Source organism: Notamacropus eugenii, chromosome 6 (genome assembly GCF_028372415.1).
Source record: "Notamacropus eugenii isolate mMacEug1 chromosome 6, mMacEug1.pri_v2, whole genome shotgun sequence".
NCBI lineage: Eukaryota > Metazoa > Chordata > Mammalia > Diprotodontia > Macropodidae > Notamacropus > Notamacropus eugenii.
In genome coordinates, this window is record NC_092877.1 from 388,691,403 (window position 1) to 388,713,369 (window position 21,967).

At 51.4% G+C, this 21,967-nt stretch overlaps 2 protein-coding genes across 2 annotated transcripts; one reads left to right on the plus strand and one right to left on the minus strand.

The window, feature by feature from the left end:
* Nucleotides 1–74: 74 nt before the first annotated feature.
* PIMREG (PICALM interacting mitotic regulator) lies at nt 75–21,316 on the minus strand. Its single transcript, XM_072619052.1, is given in 8 exon segments — nt 75–511; nt 514–577; nt 1,163–1,264; nt 1,463–1,731; nt 1,829–2,107; nt 10,363–10,751; nt 14,206–14,395; nt 21,228–21,316. Coding segments are annotated over 5 exon segments (1,065 nt in total). The 5' UTR covers nt 2,084–2,107; nt 10,363–10,751; nt 14,206–14,395; nt 21,228–21,316; the 3' UTR covers nt 75–136.
* Nucleotides 11,469–21,509, plus strand: AIPL1 (AIP like 1 HSP90 co-chaperone). Its single transcript, XM_072619056.1, has 6 exons — nt 11,469–11,610; nt 12,168–12,347; nt 17,625–17,813; nt 18,777–18,953; nt 20,519–20,660; nt 21,305–21,509. The coding sequence occupies exons 1-6, from the start codon at nt 11,515–11,517 to the stop codon at nt 21,505–21,507; spliced, it is 987 nt and encodes a 328-aa protein (XP_072475157.1). The 5' UTR covers nt 11,469–11,514; the 3' UTR covers nt 21,508–21,509.
* The last annotated feature ends 458 nt before the right edge of the window (nt 21,510–21,967 follow it).

The window sequence follows — 21,967 nt, forward strand, 5'->3', positions numbered from 1 at the left end:
CCCATATTTATAGGGGGCATTCCCTGAGTGTCTCTAGACCAGACACATCCTGCTATGGACCAAAGGCCCCACGGTAGGAGAGAAGAAACAATATTTATTATCAGTAGGGGACAGAAAGCTTTTCTTCAAAGGAGGGTCACTGTAGTGGTTTTGAACAACCAAAGTCTAAGCAAGGGGCAGCATCTGTCAGTCCTAGGTCAGCAGGGTCAAGTCTGGGTGGGACAGACAAGAGGGTGGAGCCACCTGGGGGCTGGGAGTGTGTATGCCCAGCCTGGCTGGGCTCAGCTGCTTCTGCATGTGACCCTGATGCCACCTTGTGGCAGCTGCTCCTTTCTGCCCACAGAGGGGCAGGCTTACAGAAGAAGCCCTCTGGAAGTTTGGAAGAAGCTTCGGTCCCAATGTGAGGTTTGTGGGTGTCCGACCAGGGAGCCGCCCTCTTTGCCAGGGGGCCACACCTTAATGTTGCTGGCCACCATGGGTACGCCTCCATCCAGAAGCCCAGGAGCACCTCTCAGACTGGCGCACAGCCCTCAGGTTGTGGGTCATGAGCAGGCGGTAATGCGCTATTGCTCGCTTCCTGCAGAGGACCCATGGATCCTTTAGGCCACAGGGTCCAGCCAGCCCCACCCTCTGGATGCCTCCTCAGGCTGGATACCAGAAGACCCTCCCCCAGGAAAGGAGAGGGATAGAGGTGAAGGGCTGGGCCACCAGCCCCCTCAGAAAGGGCTCCTCATGCTGGGAGTGTACCCTGGGCAGGGGCTGTTCCAGCTTCCCCAAGAAACCCGCAGGCAAGGCTGGACCTTTGGGACCCTGGAGATGCCCTCAGGACCACCCCCCTGACTGCCCGCCCCAGTCTTTACCTGCCATGCCCACGCCCCCTCTTCAGTTTTGAATGAGAGAAACAGTCAAGTCACTAAGACAAGAGATAGGAGAGGGAGGAGGCCTTGTTACCACCCACAGCCCAGGGAGCCTGAGGGCAAGGTGCAGGACCTCAGCCCAGCCCCAAACCTGTACGGGTGAGTGATGTGTGGGGGTGGGGGGCACTGGCAGGGCACCTGGGAACTGGGCTGTGGTGGGTGCTCCTGCCCTGGCTGATAGGATGAGAAAAGGGCTTCAGGGGCAACACCCTCCACTTCTGCCCCCAACCCTGGCCCACACTCACCTCTCCTCTGTGGCAATGGCCTCATCAAAGGCCTGGGACAGGTGCTTCAGCTGCTGGATGCCCGTGGCCACAGACTCCACCTCCTCCTCCGAGCACCCATCTCTGGATGGAGTAAGGACAAATGAACTGGTCAGGAAGGGGTTAGGAAAGCCCTGGTGGCCAGACTTCCAAGCCCTAGGCCCCCAGGACGCTAGACTGTGACCAGGTGGAATCCAAACCCAGGTCTTCTGGCCATACTCCCTGTCTAATCCCCCTGGACCAAGGGCCCTGGGGGTCCAGGAAGGAAAGGGGCAGGCTTGCCTTGTGGACCAGAGAGGAGCCGGGGATGAGTATGGGCTTCGGAGGGCTGCTTCCCGCTGGGAACACCTCCGCAAAGGAAGGAAGGGGTCCTTGGGGATCCACCTGGAGAGCCTTCTCAGTCCTGAGGCCTGCGATGGAGGCGCGGCAGTCCACTGCCTAGCCCCAGAGCTTGGCGAGGGAGCCATGGACAGCCGGGCACTCCTCCTCCTCCCGTGGGCATGGCCCATGTCTCTCCTCTGGCCGCTTCCCTGGCACGACTTCTGGATTTTCTGTAATGGAAAGACACACAGAGTCAGCCAGGACCACTGCGTGCATGGGCGCGGAGGGGCCAGACTGAGCCCTTGCGAGGAGGTTCGCCCTGGGTACCTGAGCCACGGATCCCAAGGCCTTCCTGGCACAGCCGCCAGTCCCCCTTGCTCTCTCTGAGCCTTCCAGGGGCTTCCAGCAGGGCCCGTCTCGGAAGTTGGCATCGAGGACTCCCAGGGGCAGGCGTCTGCTCAGGCGGGTACACAGGGTATCCGGCTTCCTGGGGCCCGGCTGAGGGCTCTGCTGCTCCTCCGTCAGCATCTGGTGGCTCCTGCGGCCTCTGGCCACCCCCAGACCTGGCCACACCGAGGTCATCGCTGCACTTGGCCTGGGCCCTCCCTGCGGAACCGACAAGGGCGGGGTGGGCTAAGCGGGTCCGCAGCCTTCTCCACTGCTGGGTGCTGGGGGTGTCCGTAGGGCCCGGGGTGGGGGATGGGTGGGAGGCCCCCTTCCTGCTGCCCGGGGGGCGGGGCGGGTGCTGCGGGCGGGAGGGGGGAAAGGGAGGGTCCTAAGTGGGGAAGTGGGGACCCGGGGCGGGGGGAAGAGGACAAAAAGGCCTTGGTGCGCGGGGGGGAGGGGAGAGGGGGGCTGGAGGAGGGGCAGGGATCCTGGAGCCCTGGAGGGGTGGGGGTGGGGTCAGAGGCTGTGCTGCTCCCCGCGGGGCACCACGTAGCCTGGGCCTCAGTACCCCCACCTAGTTCCAGGCGCCTCTCGGGGACCCCCTACCTCTGTGCGTCCGCGCCCCGCCCCACCAGCGTCCGGCTCCTCTACCCACCAGGTTCAAACTGGCCGCCGGGCCCGGGCCCGCCGCCCATTGGTCCAATGCTCCGCCCCCGGACCTCAGCGTGTCCTCCCATTGGTCTATTGGAACCCAGGGGGAGGAATCCTCTTCTGCAATTGGTCCGATGCTCCGCCCCCACTGCGTAGACAATTGTTGCGGTGCCCCAAGATGCCCCGCCCCAAACCTGCATACCGCCTCATCATTGGTCCGTAGAAGGTCGGGGAGCAGTCCCGTTTCCCGCCCCGAGTCCGTAGCGCCTTCCCACGGGTCGGTTGGAGCCCCGCCCTTGCTGTTTGTCTGGCCGGCCCAGGGCCAAGCTCCTTGCAGGAGGCGTGGAGGCTGTGGAGTGGGGGAGGGGAGGAGAACGGAGGGCATCTGGCCCGCCAGAGCTGGAAGTGATCAGCCAGACCCTTCGGCCGCAAAGCATTTCCGCTGTGGCCATTTCTGAAAATCCTGGCCTCAGGCTGCCTTCGAGGGCTTTCTCTCGAATTGACGAGTTGGTCGGTGACCGTGGGGCGCAGACTCCAACCTCACGGCCCACCGAAGCTGCAGAGTGACCGGTGATCTCTCAATGGCCTTTTCTCCGACCGCATCCTCCCCGACCTCGCTGCCGCCTTGGACGCTGTTCGTCACTGTCTTCTGGATTTTCTTCTCTGGGTTTTTCTGTCTGTCTGTCTGTCTGTCTGTCTGTCTCTCTCTCTCTCTCTCTCCTACTTCTTTTGTGTTTCCTCTGCTGGATCCTCCTCCGGATCCTGCCCTCCAACCATTGGTGTCCCTCAGGTTCAGTCCTGGGTTCTTTGCTCTTCTCCCTCTGTCCTTCTTCGATTGGTGATCTCCTCAGCTCCCATGCATTCAATGACCATCTCTATGCTGATGATTCTCAGCTTTCCCTGTTCTGCCCCAGTCTCTCTGACCTTCAGTCTCGAATTTCCAACTGCTTTTCAAGACATCATAAATAATCAGATGTCCAGCAGACTTCTTAAACTCAACAGGTCCAAAATTGAGTTTGTTATCTTTTCCTTACACCACCCCACCCTTCTCTCTTCCCTATTACTGTAGTAGAGAGCACCCCCATCCTCCCAGACCCTCAGGCTCCCAGCCTAGGGGTCATCCTGGACTCCTCATTCTTTCTCACCCATCTATCCAATATGGTTCAAAAAAATCCTGTCCATTTCACCACTGCAACATCTCTCATTAATATCACCCGGGCAACACAGGTTGTTAATTTCCCCTCTGCAACATCTCTAGTTGATTTCATCTTTGCAACATCTCTCTAATATCACATTCTCCCCTCTGACACTACCATTCCCCTGCAGATTCTCTTTTGCTGTGGGGTGGTGGGGAAGAGGGAGGCTGTCTGCTTGCCCCAAGTCTCTCCCTACTCCAGTCTATCTTCCGTTCAACTACCATCAAGCTCAGGTCTGACTATGTTACCCCCTACTGAATAAACTCCAGAGGCTCCCTGTGTACTCCAAGAACAAATACAAACGCCCTATCTGGCATTCAGTGGTTTTTATCACCTGCCCCGCCTCACTTTCCAGACTTCTTACACCTTTCCACCTTCCACCACCTACTCTTCAGTTTAGCGACCCCAGCCTCCTGACTGTTCGTGAACAAGGCCCTCCATTTCTTGGCTCTGCCCCCCCCCCCCCCCCACAACTGACCTCTGTTTCTTTAAGTGCTCACTAAACCCAACTCAATGAAGACTTCCCCAAGCCCTCTGAATTCCAGAGACTTCTCTCTTTTCATTTTCTTCTGCTAATCCTGTATGGAGCTTGCTTTGTGCATATTTGTTTACATGTGGTCTCCCCTGCTGGATTGTAAGCTGTTTGAGGGGAGGATTGTCTTTTGCCTCTTTCTGTATTCCTATGGCTTAGCACAGTGCCTGGAACACAGCAAGTGCATAATAATTGTTTATTGAATTGAATAGAATTGGAGTGGATCTGAATCTTTGTGATTTTCATCCTGTGAAGCCAGGGAGGTCAGTAGTTGGTGCAGAGGAGGGAGACCATTCCAGGCACAGGGGACAATCTGGGCAAATGCCCAGAGCCCAGAGATGGAGGGCCTTGCTCTGCACAAGAACACAGGCAGAGGCCCACAGCCTACAGAGCAATAGCTAACCCAGGAATGTTCTGACCCAAACCCAGAGATCCCAGCTCCCAAGCATCCAGAAAGAAGCGGTTCAAGTGAGTGTGTGACTGTTCTCCCCGAGGTATACCATGGAGCATCTGGACAGAAAAAGGAAGTAGATGTACAAGCCTGGCACACATCAGTCAGGCACCTGGTTAGTCATTAAACATGTTTTAGGACCTACTGTGTGCCAGGCACTGTGTTCAGCACTGAGGACACAAAGAAGGGCAAAAGAGAGTCCTTGCTCTCAATCTCATGGGGAGACAAAAAACAAACAGATGTGAACAGACAAGCTATAGACAGAATGAGAAGGGGGGCACTAGAGGTAAGAGGGTGTGATGGGGGAGGAATCCCAGGCAGAGGCTGATCTGGAATAGGATAAGGGAAGAGGGGCAAAGGAAGGCAAAGCAATAGAGACAAGCACAAGGTAGCTTCACTGAGGGGTCAAGATGGCAAAGGGAGAAGAGTGCAGGCAGTGCAGGGATGACAGAGAGCTTGGGCTTCTTTGGACCTCTCCATCATGCCTTCCTTCTCTCGGAAGAATTTCCTCAGGAATTCTCACTCTCCTGTGAGGCTGAGTCTGCTGTGGTCCTCACACCTCATCAGCTCCTTCTGGTCTTCTAATTGCTCCCTTGACTGTGGGGTAGAACCATGGGCTCCAGGACTGCTATTTAAGGAGGGGGCTCAGCACAATCTTCTCCCCATTCCCCAGCAGCTGCACTGCGTTGGGATGACTTTGGATTTCCCTGTCCCTCCCCCATCGCTACCTTTTTGGTATTTGTTAAGGTAAGCTCAGTTCTCACATGAACAGCCTCGGGTCAGGTAAAGGTGAGGGCTTTGAAACTGCCGAACTCTCACGAGGTCTCCCAGAGAACAGCTGGGAATTGAGGAGTGAGACACGAGCTATCTCGTTTTTCCACCCCTTCTCAGTGCAAACTTGCTGGGGAGAGCATCCCACTCTTGAGAATGGTCCGTGGTGTGAGCACACCTTTTTGTTAATTGACTAAGGGGCTGAGAGCATGCACGGTGTCCACGAGTGAACTATGTGGCTGGGAGAGCTTAAATGGGGACAGGAAAGCCTGAGAGGGTTGTTGTTGTTGTTGTTCCTTGCTCCTCGGGAGGGAGAAGGGGGCTCCTGCGGGGAGCACTAGCCCTGCATACTGACATGTAGCTTGTATCCGGAATAAAACCTACACCCCTGTTTGACTCTGGAGGTCTCTTCTCTCATATGTTTATCCGGCTGATCACTGAAGACCTGTAGAGAGGTAAGAGGACCCGGGCAGCCCACGGCAATTAGGCCGTACAGGTATTGTCCCCGTTAGACCACGAGCTCCTTGAGGGCAGGGATTGGCATACTGCCTGGCACATAGCAGTATTCGGCTGACTATTCGCTACCGAGAAATTGAGGGCTTGAAGTTTTAAGGCAGAGGGAGAGGTGGAATAACACCTGATTGTGATCAGATAAAGGAATTTCAGAGTTTATAAACATGGAATGGGTGCCTTTGTGAGTGAGGGCAAGATCAAGGGTGTGGCCATCTCTATGTGTAACTCCGGTGGGTTGGAGGAGAAGACCTTGGGAAATGAGAAAGTGGAGGAATCCGGAGGTTGGGTGTTTGAAGGAGTCTTAGCCTGGATGTTTAAGTCCCCTCTTAGGAGGGGAGGAGTAGGGAAGGAAAGAAAGACAGTCAGGCGGCAGACATTGAGTAAATACTTTGTTGCAAGCACTAGGGCTGAGGGTACTAGGAAAAGCAAAAGTCTCTGCTGGGAAGGCACTCATGGTCTGAGGGGGGAGATATGTGGGCACACTAAGAGGGGGGTGAGACTTTGGCTGGGATGTGGAAGAGACCAGGGAATCCAGCAGTAGAAATGAGGAGGGAGGGAATTCCAGGCAGGGGGGGTGGGATGGGTGACCAGGGCAAAAGCTTAGAGTTAGGAGATGGAGGGATTTGTTGGAGGAATGTCTAGCCAGGCTCGATGGATTTCCAGTTACTTGATGGGGATAGTAGTGTAACCTAGGCTAGAATGGTGGGAGGCAGCTTATAGAGGGCTTTGAATGCCAGAGGATTACATATTTGATTCTAGAGGTGACAGGGAGCCAGTGAATTATATTGAGGAGGAGGTGACATGGTCAAAGATGTCCTTGGCAGCTGAGGACTGGGAATGGGAAGAGACTTGGGGCATACGGACCAACCAGCAACTATTACAGCAGTCCAGGAGTGAGGTGAGGAGGGTCCATACTGGGAGGGGTCAGGGTAAGAGGAGAGGAGTGGGGGGATAGGAGACATGGGAGAAATTTATCAGCCTTGGTGACAGGGGCAGACACTGAATCTCTCAGAAAGGAAGGAAGGTGTTGGGGAGGTCAGTAGGTAACAACCACTGGAACCCAATTGGTTGATAAATATGGGTTGAATGAACCCCAATGGAGGAGAGGTTACTGAATGATGGTGGTAATGGGAGATCCTGAAAGTGGCGATGGGGAGCAAGGAATGTCAAACTCCCCTCCCATGACCAGGGAGTCTAGGGGAATGAGTGAAATGGCAGCCAGTGCCAGAAAAGGGAGGCCAGGTAGGGAGAGTCACAATGTGGAAGGACTGGGGAAGGAAGAGGTTTAAGGTGAACGTGAATCTGTTATCTGTGGAGCAGGCATCCCAGCTAGCACTGGGGAGGGGTGGGCCACTTTATCAGGCAGGTTGGTGGGATTGGGTTTAGAGGGAGGGGAATAAGGGAACTGTCAGTAGGGGATCAAGAATGTGCTCGAGCAATGGCAGCTGGGGGTTCAGAATCACTAGGACAGGGAGGGAGGATGGGCTGGGGTCTGATGGGCAAGAAACAAAATGGAGTCCAGTTTGCCCAGATTGGAGCATTCAAACAAAAGGTACTCAAAAGGCTGGGGCCAGGTTGGGGAGGGCCTTCCAAGCAAGGCTTAGGAGTTTGTACTCAACCCTACAGGCAATAGGGAACCAGGGGAGTTCTTGGGCAGGAGAGTAATGAGACAATCTGGGACTGAGACAATTTCAGCAGCTCTGACGAGGATGAATTGGACAAAGAGCAAATGTAAGACTGTGGCAGCACTGGGGTCTTTGAGGTCAGGGCTGTTCCATTTTGTGGAGGGCACTGGAGTTCATGGTAAACCAGAACTTGAAGAGTAGTCAGGATCGGAGTTTTCTGTTTGGGATCCATCAGTAAAGAAGAAAGGGGATACATTTTCTTCCCTCCTAACTTCCCCTCACCCTAACTCTACTTGATTCACAAAAGAATAGTAGTTAACATTTATATATCACTGTGTACCAGGAACTGTGCTAAGCACTTTACAGTTATCTCATTTGATCTTCACAAATACCCAGGGAGAGAGGTGCATCTACATTCTGCAGATGAGAAAGCTAGTGACTTGCTCAGGTTCACACAGCTAGTAAGTGTCTGAGGCTGGATTTGAACTCAGCTTTTCCTGACTCCACGTTTGGCACCCTTTCCACTATGGCACCACCTATCAGTTTGGATTGAGAGCTGGGTGGGACATTAGACATCACCAGTTAGTCCACTGCCTCCATTCTAAGAAGGAGCTGACTGAGGTTAAGTTGCTTTCCCATGATCACAGAGGTAGAAAAGGAGAGAGCCAGGATGCTCCCAGGTCCCAGGTTTTCTAACTCTCAGCCCAAAGCTCTTTCTACTTTGTACCTTTAGTGAAATCTCACCTCCTCCTGAAGTCCATCAAGGACCCCTCCCCCAGCACTTCCTCTCTGGGCTCTGCCCTCAGCCCTGGCCCATCTGTCTTGTGTTTATAAAGCCTTTTGTCTTGTATCCCAGCTGAGCTGACAGGAAGTAGAGCTGCCCTACCCCCCACAGTAGAGGACACATTTACTTGCTTCCTACTCTGCCAAAAGTCTTTAGAAAGGCAATATTTCCCTCATTGTGAGATACAGTAAGAGTCCCACCCCATTTGCTAAAGAAGACAACCCACAGACACTCCTGGAGTGCCTCCTAGGGATGTGGTGGGAGCTGGGAGGGAAAGGCCTGGCCAAGTCCCCATTCCTCCAGGACAGCTACATGGATCTTGGGTGCTGCTTTTTGTTGAGGAGAGTTCTTCACTGGGCACTCTTCCTTACCAGAAAAAGAGAGAAGAGGAAAAGACAGGGGAGGAAGGAGAGAGAAAGAGGGAGGGAGGAGGAGAGAGAGAGAGAGAGAGAAAGAGAGAGGGAGGAAGGGAGGGAGGGGGAGAAGGAGAAGGAGAGGGAGAGGGAAAGGGAGAGAGGGCAGGAGTTCTTAGGTAAAAGCAGACATTTCTCCTCTGGTTTCCATGGAGATATTTGCTCCTTGGTCAGGATTTACCAGTCAGTACCTCACACAGAAATGCAGTGGAGGGCCTTGGAAAGACTAGAGGATGTGGGGATGCCCTGAGATCTGGAGGCCTCACTATGAGGAGTCAGAGGCAGCCCACAGAAGTCTTGCCCAGGCCTATGTCCCTCCTGTCTGTGCTATCTCTCTGGCACCTCTGACCAAAGGCTTGGGGTTTTACGGGTTTTTTCTCTTTTGTCTTCCACACTGAAGAGTGAGCTCTGCACTTAGAGGTCAGATAAGACTGTTATGCACTGAGGCTTGACTGTCTTGCCTCAGAGGGAGGGTTCTCCAAGATTGCTTTCCACAGTGGGGTGGGGTAGGGGTGGGGGCTTCCAGAGAATAGCGCTTGTACTTCTTCTCCCAGTTGTCTGGGCTCCTAGGGAGAAGGACTGTGTTTCCTCTCCAAGGGCAGGGATTTTCCTCCTAACCTTCCTTGTTCCTGAAAGCTCAGAAGAAACCTATTACTTTTTTGCTGGTACCCTTGTCTAAGGAACTGTAAGGATCAGAGAAGGACACCAGAGGGTGCCAGAAACTCACTATAGGCCTTATGCATCCAGGTTGTTGGAGAGCTCTCCAAGGTGCTGAGAATTAGCATTAATCCTGGAAGACTTGTAGCAGCTTGGCCCTTCCAGTACCTGGGCTGATTGTTGGCGCCATGGAGAAACTCAGGCAGGCGGTTCCACAGCCAATCAGATAGAGCAGGACAGTCAGACTGCTGGAAAGGAGGACCTCCTCGGATGACACCCGCAGGACTCCCTGAAGCAGAGAAAGCCCTTGCTGGGGGAAGTGAGGGAGTGGATGGGGAGTAGAATATGGAAGTAAAGGGTCTTAGCATTATCTTGTATCTTCTTCACTCACCAGACCCCCTGGAGTAGCATGGAGTTCAGCTGTGGCACCACAGTTATGGAAGGACATCTGATAATGGCCAACATTCACAAAGGCTATAAGGTTTGCAAAGCATTTCGCATCTGTCCTCTCACTTGGTCCTCACAGCAACCATGGGAAGCAGATGCCGCTATTATTCCCATTTTACAGACGAGGAAATGCAAAGTGGGAGCTTAAGTGATTGCCCAGGGTCACACAAGGTAGCATTTGAGGCAGGTTTCCGGCTGGATTCTTCCTGATTCTAGGATCAGCACTCTACCCACTGTCATGCCCCCCCAGTTGCTTCTTGATAAGATAGACAGTGCATGGTGCTTGGGGAGGGCAGTAGGGAGACGGAAGGACCTTGAGTACCCCACGGATGATAAGCTAGGGGAGGGGAAGCCTCAGGAGGCACATTCAGGTAGGCTGGACTACCTCAGATGTGCCGGGGCTTTGGAGGTGTTCGAGCTGCTGGGCCACTTACTGACTCTGTGGGAGCAGGGGCTCCTTTCAGCTCTGGGTCAGGCTAGGTGAAGAGCCCTCAACCACAGTCAACGAACTTGGTAGTTTTCCCAAGTCTGCTAGATATATTTCAATGTGATCGGTTTCCTTTGTAGTCCTGTGTATTTTATGTATTACAAACATGATTCTGAGCAGGGGTCCATAGGCTTGAACTGGCTGCCTCCCAAGGGGTCCACGACATACAAGGTGATGTTTCTTAACCAGGGAGTTAGGACCCCATGCTCTAGAGGGTCTTTCCAAGGTTAGTGAACCTCATTCTCTCTGTCACATTTTATGTTCCAGACAAAGTGAATGACATTTCCTTTTCAGGTGCCTTACTCCATTGTTTGTAGTCTTCAAGGAGCTCTATGTCTAATGGGGGAGACAATGTACAAACAATTAAGTACAACCAAGATCTCACAGGATAAACTGGAGATGATCCCCAAGGGTCAGGAACTATAATTTTTTATTTCTTTTCCACACCTCACCCCCACTTAATCTTTGACTAGGGGTATCAGTTAGATGGCTGTCCATGGTGGGACACAGAAGAGTGACATATTTTAAGTATCAGGGTCCTAAATGCATCTGTTCTACCCTAGATCCACTTTCCAGGCAGTGTGTGGGCATTTATTTTGTGATAAGTCAAACCGCCATTACAGAGAAGTCTCAAAGTCTCAGTGGACAATAATGTCCAGGGGTAGAGGAATTTCCCAAACCCAAGGTCAGGCTCTCATGACTAGTGAGTGAGTGAGTGAGTGTCAGCTGGGCTAGCCCACTCTGCCTAGCTCAATCAGATCATGCTTCCCATACCATCCACAGGCCATGGTCCACTTTCTATCCTTGTCCATCTCTGGGCTCAGCAATGCAGGGGTCCTGCTCAGTGGGTGCCTGACTTTGAGTGCATGGCCTTTGTCAGGATTTTGTCTCTTCCTCTAGAAAGCTTCCCCTCTTGGAGTGCTAAGACCTATGTGGGCTGCTTCAGAGGACAAATCCCAACCCTCCCTCTTCATGCATTCATGCTAATCTTCCTGTAATCAGAGCTGGATTAGCACAATCATCCAGCTGGCTGATAGAAAGCAGATAGTGCCCTTTTCATTGCTGTCCAACCTTACCAGCTGACAGAGCCCCACCAAGCATGGAGAAAACCATGTTACTGAATGTAGAAGGCATTAAGAAAACCATTCTTCATGGAGGGACTGGAGAGCTCCCTCACTTCATCAATGGATCCAGAGTAAGTCAGAGGCCTGGACTTGGGGCAAGGGACAGTGAGGATGGGGAAGGGGACAGAAAAGTCCTGCCTAGGACATTGATGAGGGGCAAAAAACCATGAACTGGTGGTAAAAATGACAGACTAGCATGGCTGGGTCTAAAGGGCACCACCATGACCAGTGAGTTTGTGTGGGAGTGGGAGGCACCAATCCAACTGGAGCTATGGAGTGATAAAGAGGACTGGATGCATTTTTGACCCTCTATCTCTTCTGCTCTTCTGGGGCTGGTCTATCCAGCTGGGAAGGGCCCAGCTTATGCCTCAGCCATAGGTCTGCCTCAGTGACATTTTGGGAGCCCTAAAGGCTAACTCCCAAGGAATGGGACTCCTGTCTCCCTTCTTCCCCCACCTGACACGGCTCACAGATATGGTTTCCTTTAAGTTGGTCACTAAGACTGCAGACTTCAGCTTGACTAGAGGCTGAATGCATCCACAAAACCTAATAAGTGGGAGAAAGAGGTCAGAGAGGAAAATGTGATATGTACAGGGGATGTACAGAGTCTGTTGTTTTTGTGAAAAAGGTGACATTTCATTTCCGAACTATGAAATGTGATGAGGAGCGGACAGTCATAGATGACAGCAAGCAGGTTGGCCAGCCCATGCACATCATCATTGGAAACATGTTCAAACTGGAAGTTTGGGAAATCCTGCTGACCTCAATGAGGATAGGAGAGGTGGCTGAATTTTGGTGCGACACAATCGTAAGTGCTTTGTGCCACTTCATTTATGTAGCAGTTCTTCTGCTTTGTGGACCAGAGATGTCACAGGAAAAAAAAAAACTTTAAGTCCACTTCCTCATTTTCCTCTGTTACTAAAGCAACAACATTTTCTGCTGGGAATCTCCCCACTCTGTCCCCCTCTGTCTCTCCTGGCCCATAGTGGAAAACCTTTAAGCAGTCATTCATTTTCAGAATGTGCTCAGCCTGAGACTGACATCTCTCCTGTGAGCCTTTCTACCTCAGAAGCCTCAACTCTTTAAGCCTCAGTCGTTAATCATCTCCTCAGTCTTGAGTCCTGGTGTAGGGAGGGATCTCAGGAATCCCTCCTGAATCCCTCACTTCCCAATGTCTCATAAAGCCAGACTGCAAAACCCCACTTCACCACTAGTTGCTGCCAACTAAAGCAGAGGTTCCTGGAGTTCATAGAAGGAAGGGTTTCTTCATCTCCTTCAGATGCTTTATTCCTCAGGAGGAAACAAGCCCAAGGAGAAAAAATGCCTTGTGTGGACTCAGGAAGATTCCTCACAAGGATGTTGTCTCACCTGCATATTCTTTAAGTTTAAGCCTTGGAGAAATAGTCATTTAGTCAGTAAACATATAGTAAGTACCCACTACTCACCAGGCCCTGTGTTCAGCACAGGGCACACAAAGAAAGTCTCTGCCTTCAGAGTAGCTTACAATATAGTGGTGAAAAATGTGTACAAGCAAGCGATAGACAGAATACGTAGGAAATAATGAACAGAGGCAAGGCATTGGGATTGAGAGGCTTGCTGTAGAAGATGAGATTGTTGTTGGGACTGGAAGCGAGCTGGGGAAGCTAGAAGGTAGAGATCCAGGAATGAGGGACAGCCAGAGAAAATACCCAGAGCTGAGAGGTGGAGGCCCTTACTAGAGGACTAGGCAAGTTTGAGGAGTGCTTGGGTGGAGGGATGTTGGAAAGGTTAGGAAGGGCTTTGAATGCTGGAGGTCAGTCCTATAGATCTGGAGCATGGCTATCATGTTTGCTTAAAATGAAGGGTGCTTGTATAGGGTCCTTCTGGGAGGGCTTGCAGCAGCTCCAACCCTTTGGGAAAGGTGCTGCTGTAGAAAGCTTGCCTCCTCTCTCTGAGGCCAACCTGTGAACTGAAGTTCTGGCAACAGAATAAGTTTGGGATGGATGGCTCGCTTTGTTTTCAGGCCCCATTTTGTCAGTCTCTTGATCCTTGCAGCTATTTCTGTATCTGCTTCCTTTGCAGCCTAACCTAATCCTAATCGGATCATGGCAGGAATGTCAGCCTGTCCTAAGGCTTGGTCCATGGGCTGACCTAGTTTCTTCCCAGGACTGGTGAGAGAGGGAGGGACAGTGGCCCCATTACTATCTCTATGACCTTTCATGGAGCAATTCATCTCCTGGGGCCTCAGTGTCTTCATCCACAAAATGGGATCGTGATTGTGTGTTTACTTGGTTTGGTTTTTCTATCTATTTATCTGTGAGTTTCTTTCCCCACCCCACCCCCAATATCAGAGATGCTGGTTGAGGTGGGCATTGTTTTCACAGGGTTGATGTGAGGAATTTGCTTGGCAAACCCCAGAATGATCTAGAGATGGGAGCTAGAAAAAGGGCCGACCTTCACCGAGAGCAGCCACTTGGAGGGGAAAGGGTGGGGTTAGAAGAGGACAGGGCCTTGAAACTTGGCTGTTTTAGAGGCAGCAGCTCAGCAGTCACATAGAATCAGTCCTTTGCTTCACAGTGACACAAAACCAAGTTAGCAGAAAGAACAAGGGGGTCAGCCCCCTGGCAGAAATCAGGGTGGGGAGAAGGGCTCCGGAACTGGAGAGTCTCTCCTCACATGCTCCTCACCTGGTTACTTCCTTCTCCCCTTTGGGCCACATATAGGCTCTTTTGGCTGGAGAGAGGCAGCAGGGGGCAGCAAAGGGTGGCTCCACGAAGCCAGCTGCATCTCCAAATGTTGTTTCATCCATTCCACCTATGTAATGGAGCAGAACTGGTCCTCATTATTGTCAGCGGACCTCCAAGCATCAGCTCCAGCCTTTAGAGAAGAGAGAGGGCTGTGTTCCCATCTCACCTGAGAGCCACTAATGTTCCAGTTAATGACTGCTGGAGGGTCCCAGCAGGTTCCAGAATCCTCCTCCTGCCTCCTCCAACCCAACTGTCTGACTGATGACTTTGACAGCAAAGTAACTGGCAAAATCTGAAATGTATCCCAGGCATCCTTAGTTAGCCAGTGACTACTGTCCTTAATACAGTCCCAGCTGACTCATTCCCAGCCTTGAGACCAGACAAGACCATTTGAACCTCACAGCTCCTTCCTGACTCCAGAGATTTCTTTACTGTACCTCACCACCATTGGTAGATTTTCTTTTTTTCTCGTTTTTGAACATATATTTAATTTTTTTCCTGATCATTTGATTTTACATTCCCTTCATTTTCAAATATATTTTCTCCATCTGTCTGTCTGTCTATCTGTCTATCTATTCTCTTCCCCTTCTCAGTGAGAAAAGGATTTTTTAAAAAGAAAAAACAAGTTCACAAAATCAGATCAACCAACTGTGACAATACATTTCATGTTCCACATCCATAGTTCCCCACTTTTACAAAGGAAGGACACTTTTTTTTTTTTAATTTTAGACAATCGTGGTTAAGTGACTTGAACAGGGTCACACAGCTAGCAAATGTCTAAGGCTAGATTTGTACTCAGGTCCTCCTGTCTCAGGACCAGTGCTGTATCCATTGCACCACCTAGCTGTCCTTGGAGGGACACTTTCTCATTTCTTCTTGGAGACCAAACTGGATTGACTTTAATTGTCTTTTAAACATTTTGTTTTTAAAATGAATTTTATTTTTTTTTTGGGGGGGGATCATGAACTTAACACATGGCCACAAACACAAACATTTTGACATACAAAGAACTGAATAAAAGCTTTGTTTACAAAACTGTAAAGTTCCACTGATTGTAGCCTGATTTTCCCATTTAACTCAACAGTACTGATCGTGCCTGTGTCCCTTGAACTTCCTTCTGCTCTCTTGGGGGTATTTTTCATTGCTGTTCTTTTCTTTTTCTCCTCCTCCTCCTCCTCCTCCTCCTCCTCCTCCTCCTCTTCCTCCTTCTTCTTCATCATCACTATCTTTACCTCTTCACTCATCCGGAAAAAGCACTTCCTTGTAACACATAGTTAGGCTTAAGCAAAACAGATCCCACATTGACCATATCTGACAACATCAGTCTCCTTCAGCACCCCTAGACCATCTTTCTCTCTGCCCAGAGATGGAAGATAGACTTTAACCTCCATTGTGACATTAACAGAACTCTGAAGTCTTTCATACTTGGCTTTCTTTACAATACTGTGGTTGGTATCTAGGACAGCTAGGTGTTGCAGTGGATAGACTGCTGGGCCTGGAGTCAGGAAGACCTGAGTTCAAATCTGGCCTTGGATACTTAGCAACTGTGTGACCCTGGGCAAGTCATTTAACTGTGTTTGCCTCAGTTTCCTCATATGTTAAATGAGCTGGAAAAGGAAATGGCAAACCACTCCAGTATCTTTGCCAAGAACACCTTAATTAGGGTCATGAAGAGCCAGATACAACTGAGCAACAACAAAAGTCAGTGTCTAAGTTGTCCTGGTTCTGAGCTCTTCACTCTGAATCAGTCCATACAAGACTTCCCAGTTTCTCTTTACTCATAATTTCATCCTGTTTTCATAATTCTCCTAGGTTTCACTTTATACTTTCATTCTCTTTTCGTTCACTCTCTTTTAAAAAAATTATTATGACTCAATAACATTCCATTATGTCAATATACCATACCTTTTCCAGCCAGTTCTCAACTGATAGACAGTCCTGTGTTTCTAGCTCTTTGCTACAAAATAGTGCCCTTCTGAATATTTTGGATACGTCTCCTTTCCTTCCTTCTGGGATCCCTTTGATGTTACAGGCTTGTTAGCAGCATTGCTGGGTCAAAGGGTAACACCCAGTTTAGTAACTTGGGGGGCATCCTTCCGTAGTGTCTTCTGCAATGACAGGATCGATGCCATGCCACTCCTCTTCCCATTTATCCACTGTCCCTCCAGCACTGTCATTTTCTTTTGTTGTCTATCATCTTTGCCAATCTGATGGGTATGAGGTGGTATCTCAGAGTTAGTCTAATGTGAATTTTTCTAGTTATTAGTAATTTGGAGCATTTTAAAATATGACTGTTGATAGCTGACATTTCTGTTTTTGAGAACTGCTAGTCCGTATCCTTTGACTATCTATAGGGGAAACACTTGTCCATATACATTTGAATGAGTTCTCTATGTAGCTCAGAAAGCAGACCTTTGTCACATAAAGTTGTTGCAAAGGTTTTTCCCACAGTTAGTTAATTACCTTTTAATTTGAGTGATTGATTTTGTTTGTGTTAGAAATTTTAAATTTTCTTGTAATAAAAACAGTACATTTTCTCTCCTGTGATACTTTATCCTTTGGCTAAGATGGCTTCTCTCCATAGTCACAAAAGGTCTCCTTCCTTATCTCTCCAATTTGTTTATTGTATAAGCTTTCTGTATCATGCCCAGATACTTTTTCCAATTTCCCAAGAGTTTTGGCTGTCATTGAATAACATGTCTTTTTTCCAGGAGGTGGAATAGGGTTAGGGTTAGACTACGCTACTGAGCTCTTTGGCTTCTGGATGTTGGGCATGGCATCTCTTCCCCAAATTGAATTTTCTAATCTTTAACACTAATTCCCAAATAATTTGGGGGATTCCTGCCAAAGCTGCCTAGATGAAGGCTTGGTACAGTTAGCAATGGCCCCTCCTAGACACTGCCTTTTACTCACTATTCCCCTGGAGATCTCCAACAGGTTTGCAAAGCCAACCCTTCTATTTGTGTTGATGCCTTCTTCACTGCAGGAAGAATGTAAGAGCTCTGGACTTGCAGTCAGAGGACTTGGGTTCAAGTATTGCCTATGTGGCCTTGGGCAAGTAGCTTCACATCTCTAAGCCTCACTTTCCTTATTTGTAAAATGAAAGGGTTGGAATAGCTGACCTCTAATTGTCCTTTCAGTACAAATCTATGTTGCTGTGACCTATTAGGGATGTTATCTCTAGCCCTAGAAAGCAGGGGGGCTATGGACTGGGCCAATACGAGTATGGAGGAGGGGTTACGGGCTTGGACCCAGGAGATGCTCTCCTCTTCTGGGGAAGATGCCTTAGGCACCCATCCCATCCGCAATCTCTCTCTGTCTCTGTCTTTCTTGCGTGCTCTCTCTCTTCCTGCTCCCAGCACACTGGTGTTTACCCCATCCTCTCAAGGAGCCTAAGGCAGATAGCAGAGGGCAAGGACCCCACAGAATGGCATGTTCATACATGTGGGCTGGCCAACATGTTTGCCTACCACACTCTGGGCTATGAGGATCTGGATGAGCTGCAGAAGGAGCCCCAGCCCCTGATCTTCATCACAGAACTCCTCAAGGTGAGGACAGAGGTAGGGGGGGAGCCTAGGTCCCCAAGGAGAGCCTTCCAACCCCCCGTATAGGAGCAGTTGGGTAAGCTGAAGGGGATAGGGTACGCAGGGAAGACCAGCATGGTGGCAGTGCCCATGGGTAGGTAAGTCCCTGAAGATGCTTCCTCTGGGGGCGGGAGGAGGAGAGTCTGAGGAAAGGCTCTAATTCCTCCTACATTTCCTCATCTTTTGCATTTCCCCCTGGGGTTTATGGCTTATTCCCCATTGAAACACCTAATTGATGCTTCCATTTTTAATTCATCAGGCTTGGCTTCCTCGGTTGGTTCCACAACCTTTCCAATAAGCATCTCTTTTCTGTGCCCCTCACCCAACATTTGGAATCTTGCCCTGTGTCTGCTACAGAATCGAGAGGGTCTACATAGACACATCTGTCCTCTCTTCTAGACCCTTGTTCCAGCTTCCTGGGTGGTGTTAAGGGATCAGTCTGAGGCAGAGGCTGGGCATCTTCCCAAGGCTAGAACACTGGCTCAGTGTAGAAACCCCCAAGCAGGTCTGAAGCCATGGTGCTCACTTACCCCATGAGGTCTCTGCGGGAGCCACTGGGTTCCCTGCTTAAGTCAGCCAGGCTCAGCGCTCTTTCTTGAACTTGGCCTGAGTGACAGAGAAGCAGGCCACATGTTGCTGGCCTCTGCTTTCTGGTTCCTTGATTCTCTGGGCAAGTGGAGATGCCAGGGTTGGGCCTTGGAAGCTTCCCTGTGGGTTGTAGGCAACATGGGGAGGGACGAGAGAAGCAGTGGCCTCACAGGATCAGCCTGTGCGCTGTGCTTCCTCCTTCACCTGTGTTAACAGGACTGTGAAGGGGAGGTTTGCCAGGGTCCAAGGCCACACTACCACCCACTGCGGGTGTGAGGGAGCCTGGTCTGGGGAGGCCCTCCAGGAGCCAATCCCTGACATCTGGCTCATCCTGGACAGGTGGAAGCCCCGAGTGATTATAAGAGAGAGACCTGGAGCCTCAACAATGCTGAGAAGATGCATGTGGTGCCTGTCCTCCATGGCGATGGCAATCGGCTCTTCAAGCTGGGCCGCTATGAGGAGGCTGCAGCCAAGTATCAGGAGGCCATCATCTGCCTGAAGAACCTGCAGACTAAGGTGAGGGCAGCAGGGCGAGCTTGTCCCTGTCCTTGGCTTCTTGGCCACTCAGGTCCCTGGGCTTGGCCGAGCTGTGGGTGGGTGGGACTGAGCTGTCCTGGCCAGACTGGAAATACCCCAGAAATGGCCTAGTCAAGCCTGGGACATCAGACTCCCAGGCAGAGATTTTGAGGCTGACTCTGGTCTAGATGGTCCAAAGCCCTGGAGGAATCACTTCCTCTGGCTGCATGGGAGTCCTCACCCCACACAGTGCCTAGATCTCTGCCCTTGCTGTCACTGAGGGCCTCAAAAGTCCTCCATGGGGAAGACAGAAGCCTTCCTCCTCATAGGGCCCAGCTCCCAGAGATGCCTCCATGGAGTTCTGATTGGGGGGGAGGGGGAAAGGAACATTTATTAAGGACTTACTGTGTACATGGCACTATGCCAAACACTGTACAAGTACCATGTTTGAACCTCACAACAGCCCAGGGAAATGGGTGCTGCTATTGTTCTCATTGCACAGATGAAGAAACTGAGGCAGACCGAGGTGAAGCAACTTATCTAGGTCACAGAACTCTTAAGGGTCTTAGATCTTTCTGACTCTAGGCCCAGTACTCCACAAGCTGGGGTGCCCCCAGCCACCTCAGAGCAACTGCACAGAATGTGACGAGCCTAAGGGAAGGAGATCCAGAGGGGCTTTGGGTGGGGAAGCCTGCCAAGTGCCCTTGGAATGGGAGACCAGTGTGGGTGCCAGGTGCTCACATGCCCCCCCCCCCCCACGCACATGCACATTCACACACACACACACACAAGCACACACTGCATGCACATACTCCATGCACACACTCTGTGCACACAGGCACGCACAAACACATGCACACATGTGCACACACCCCATGCACACATGTGCATGAATCCCAGTGACAAGGGTTACTGTAGGAGCAGACACACAGTGGAAACACCAAGAGGGATCATGGAAACAGTTAGCATTGTGGGCTCAGTCAGTCAGTCAACTAGCATTCATTCACTGGACATGAATTCTAAATGAATCCGGGCCCCAGTTCTCCTTGGTGCGTGTTTTCTGATTCTGTGGGGTCTTTGGAGCAGCATAGATGTGAGTGTGTGTGTATTTGTATTGGGGGGCATCCAGGATGTATCTTGATGGTTTTGGGAGAAACCCTCTCCCACTTGCTGGAGGAATCCCCAAAGCAGTGAGGGGAGCTGAGGGGAACCCAGGATGACCAGGGAGCGGGGGAAGAGTGGCCTTCCAGTCTCACTCTGCCCAACTCCTGCAGTCCTGGACTGGGGACACCCACTGCAGAAAAGGCGCCACACCAAGCCTTTGGAGTCACCCTCTCTCTATCTCCCTCTTTTTCCTCCCCCACCCCACCTTTCTGGCTTTGTCTCTCTCTCTTTCTGTCTCTCTCCCTCTCCTCCTCACCCTATCTCTGTCTCTCCTTGTCTCTGTCCCTCTCTATCTCTCCCCTTTCCCTGTCTTTCTCAATTTTCTCATCCCCCTCCTCCCTCTTTCTCCCTCTCCCCTCCCCCTCCCCAATCTCTCTGTCTCTGCTCTCCCACCACTTCAGGAGAAGGCTTGGGAGGTTCAGTGGCTGAAGTTGGAGAAGATGATCAACACTCTGATTCTCAACTACTGCCAATGCCTGCTGAAGCAGGAGGAGTACTATGAGGTGCTGCAGCACACCAGCGACATCATCCAGCACCACCCAGGTCCGAGCTGGCCTCAGGGAGGGGGTGGGGATCAGGGAGAGGGGGTCAGAGGAGCCAGCAGTATCCTCAGACCATCACAGAGGCAGAGAGACCTCCTGGGATGGGGGGGGGGGGAGAAGAGAGTCCCCTGGTTCCTCCTCTTCTTTCCTCTCCTCCTCCATGAGTTTAGCCAGGTTTCTCCACAAATCCTTTATCGAGGAGCCCTCCCTTCAATTCCACGCATGCTGGAGGCCTCCCTCCCACCTTCACTGTCTGAAAGTAGGTGACGACTGGGATGGGGAGATGGGACGTGGTCCTAAAGGGCAGAAGAGCCAAAAGGCAGACTGAGGTTGGAGGGCAGGAGAGCCATTGCAGCGTGGAAGGAGCCCCCAAGGTCTCCAAGCAGCATCTGTAGGACCCGTTGTTGGGGATGGCCAGGCCTAGAGTAGATCTAGGAAGACTCTTACTCTGGGTCACTTTGCGTTCTGGGTGAAATGTGATTCCGTGAGGAAACTGACAGAGAACCCTCCCAGGCCAGTGTGAGTGTGTAGCCCCTTCAGCCATGTCTCTGGCTGCGCTACCCAATACCTTGTCTCCAGAGGCCGCTGTTCAGGATCCGAGGTGTCACTGTGACGACAACAGTGTCTAGTCCTTGTCTCCTGCAGGTATTGTGAAGGCCTACTATGTGAGAGCCAGGGCTCACGCAGAGGTGTGGAATGAAGCAGAGGCCAAAGCAGACCTGCAGAAGGTGCTGGAGCTGGACCCAGCCATGCAGAAGGCAGTGAGGAAGGAACTGAGGGTGCTAGAGATACGCATGGAGGAGCAGCGGGAAGAGGAGAGGCGCCGTTGCAGGAGCATGCTGGGCTAGGCCTGGACAGGGCCCCCAGTCAGGGGTCTCTGTAGCCTGCTGAGGCTGTGCTGAGTGCACCAAGGTGGGATGGGCCTAGGGGTTGGGCCTACCGACCTGACACACAATTGGGCCATTGTGTGCGGTGTTTGAAAGTCAGAGGGTCCCAGGGAGCATGCTTGCTCTGGCCTTGCTCCCCTGGAGCACCCTACCAGGCCCTCCCTGGGCTGGGCCAGCTCTCAACACTCTGTAGTACATTTAGAAATAAAAATAGAAATAAAAACGAAACCAGTTCTCAGGCCTCTTGTTCTATGACTGTGTCCAGAACTCAGAGCTCTCTGACACCCCTCAGCAACCTGCTCTAGAAGGGCCTCTTCTCACTCTTTTCCCCATCTCCATGGGTTCTCTGGGCTTGGGCCCATTCCACAGATCACTGAAAGACAGTGACCGCCCTACCCTACTCTGGGTGACCTTGGGCAGG

Excerpts from the sequence above, each read along its gene's own strand:
- AIPL1 (XM_072619056.1), top strand. The coding sequence starts at position 11,515 with ATGGAGAAAACCATGTTACTGAATGTAGAAGGCATTAAGAAAACCATT. Across the intron at positions 17,814-18,776 it reads TCATCACAGAACTCCTCAAG|GTGGAAGCCCCGAGTGATTA; the intron begins GTGAGGACAGAG and ends CATCCTGGACAG. Across the intron at positions 18,954-20,518 it reads TGAAGAACCTGCAGACTAAG|GAGAAGGCTTGGGAGGTTCA; the intron begins GTGAGGGCAGCA and ends CCACCACTTCAG.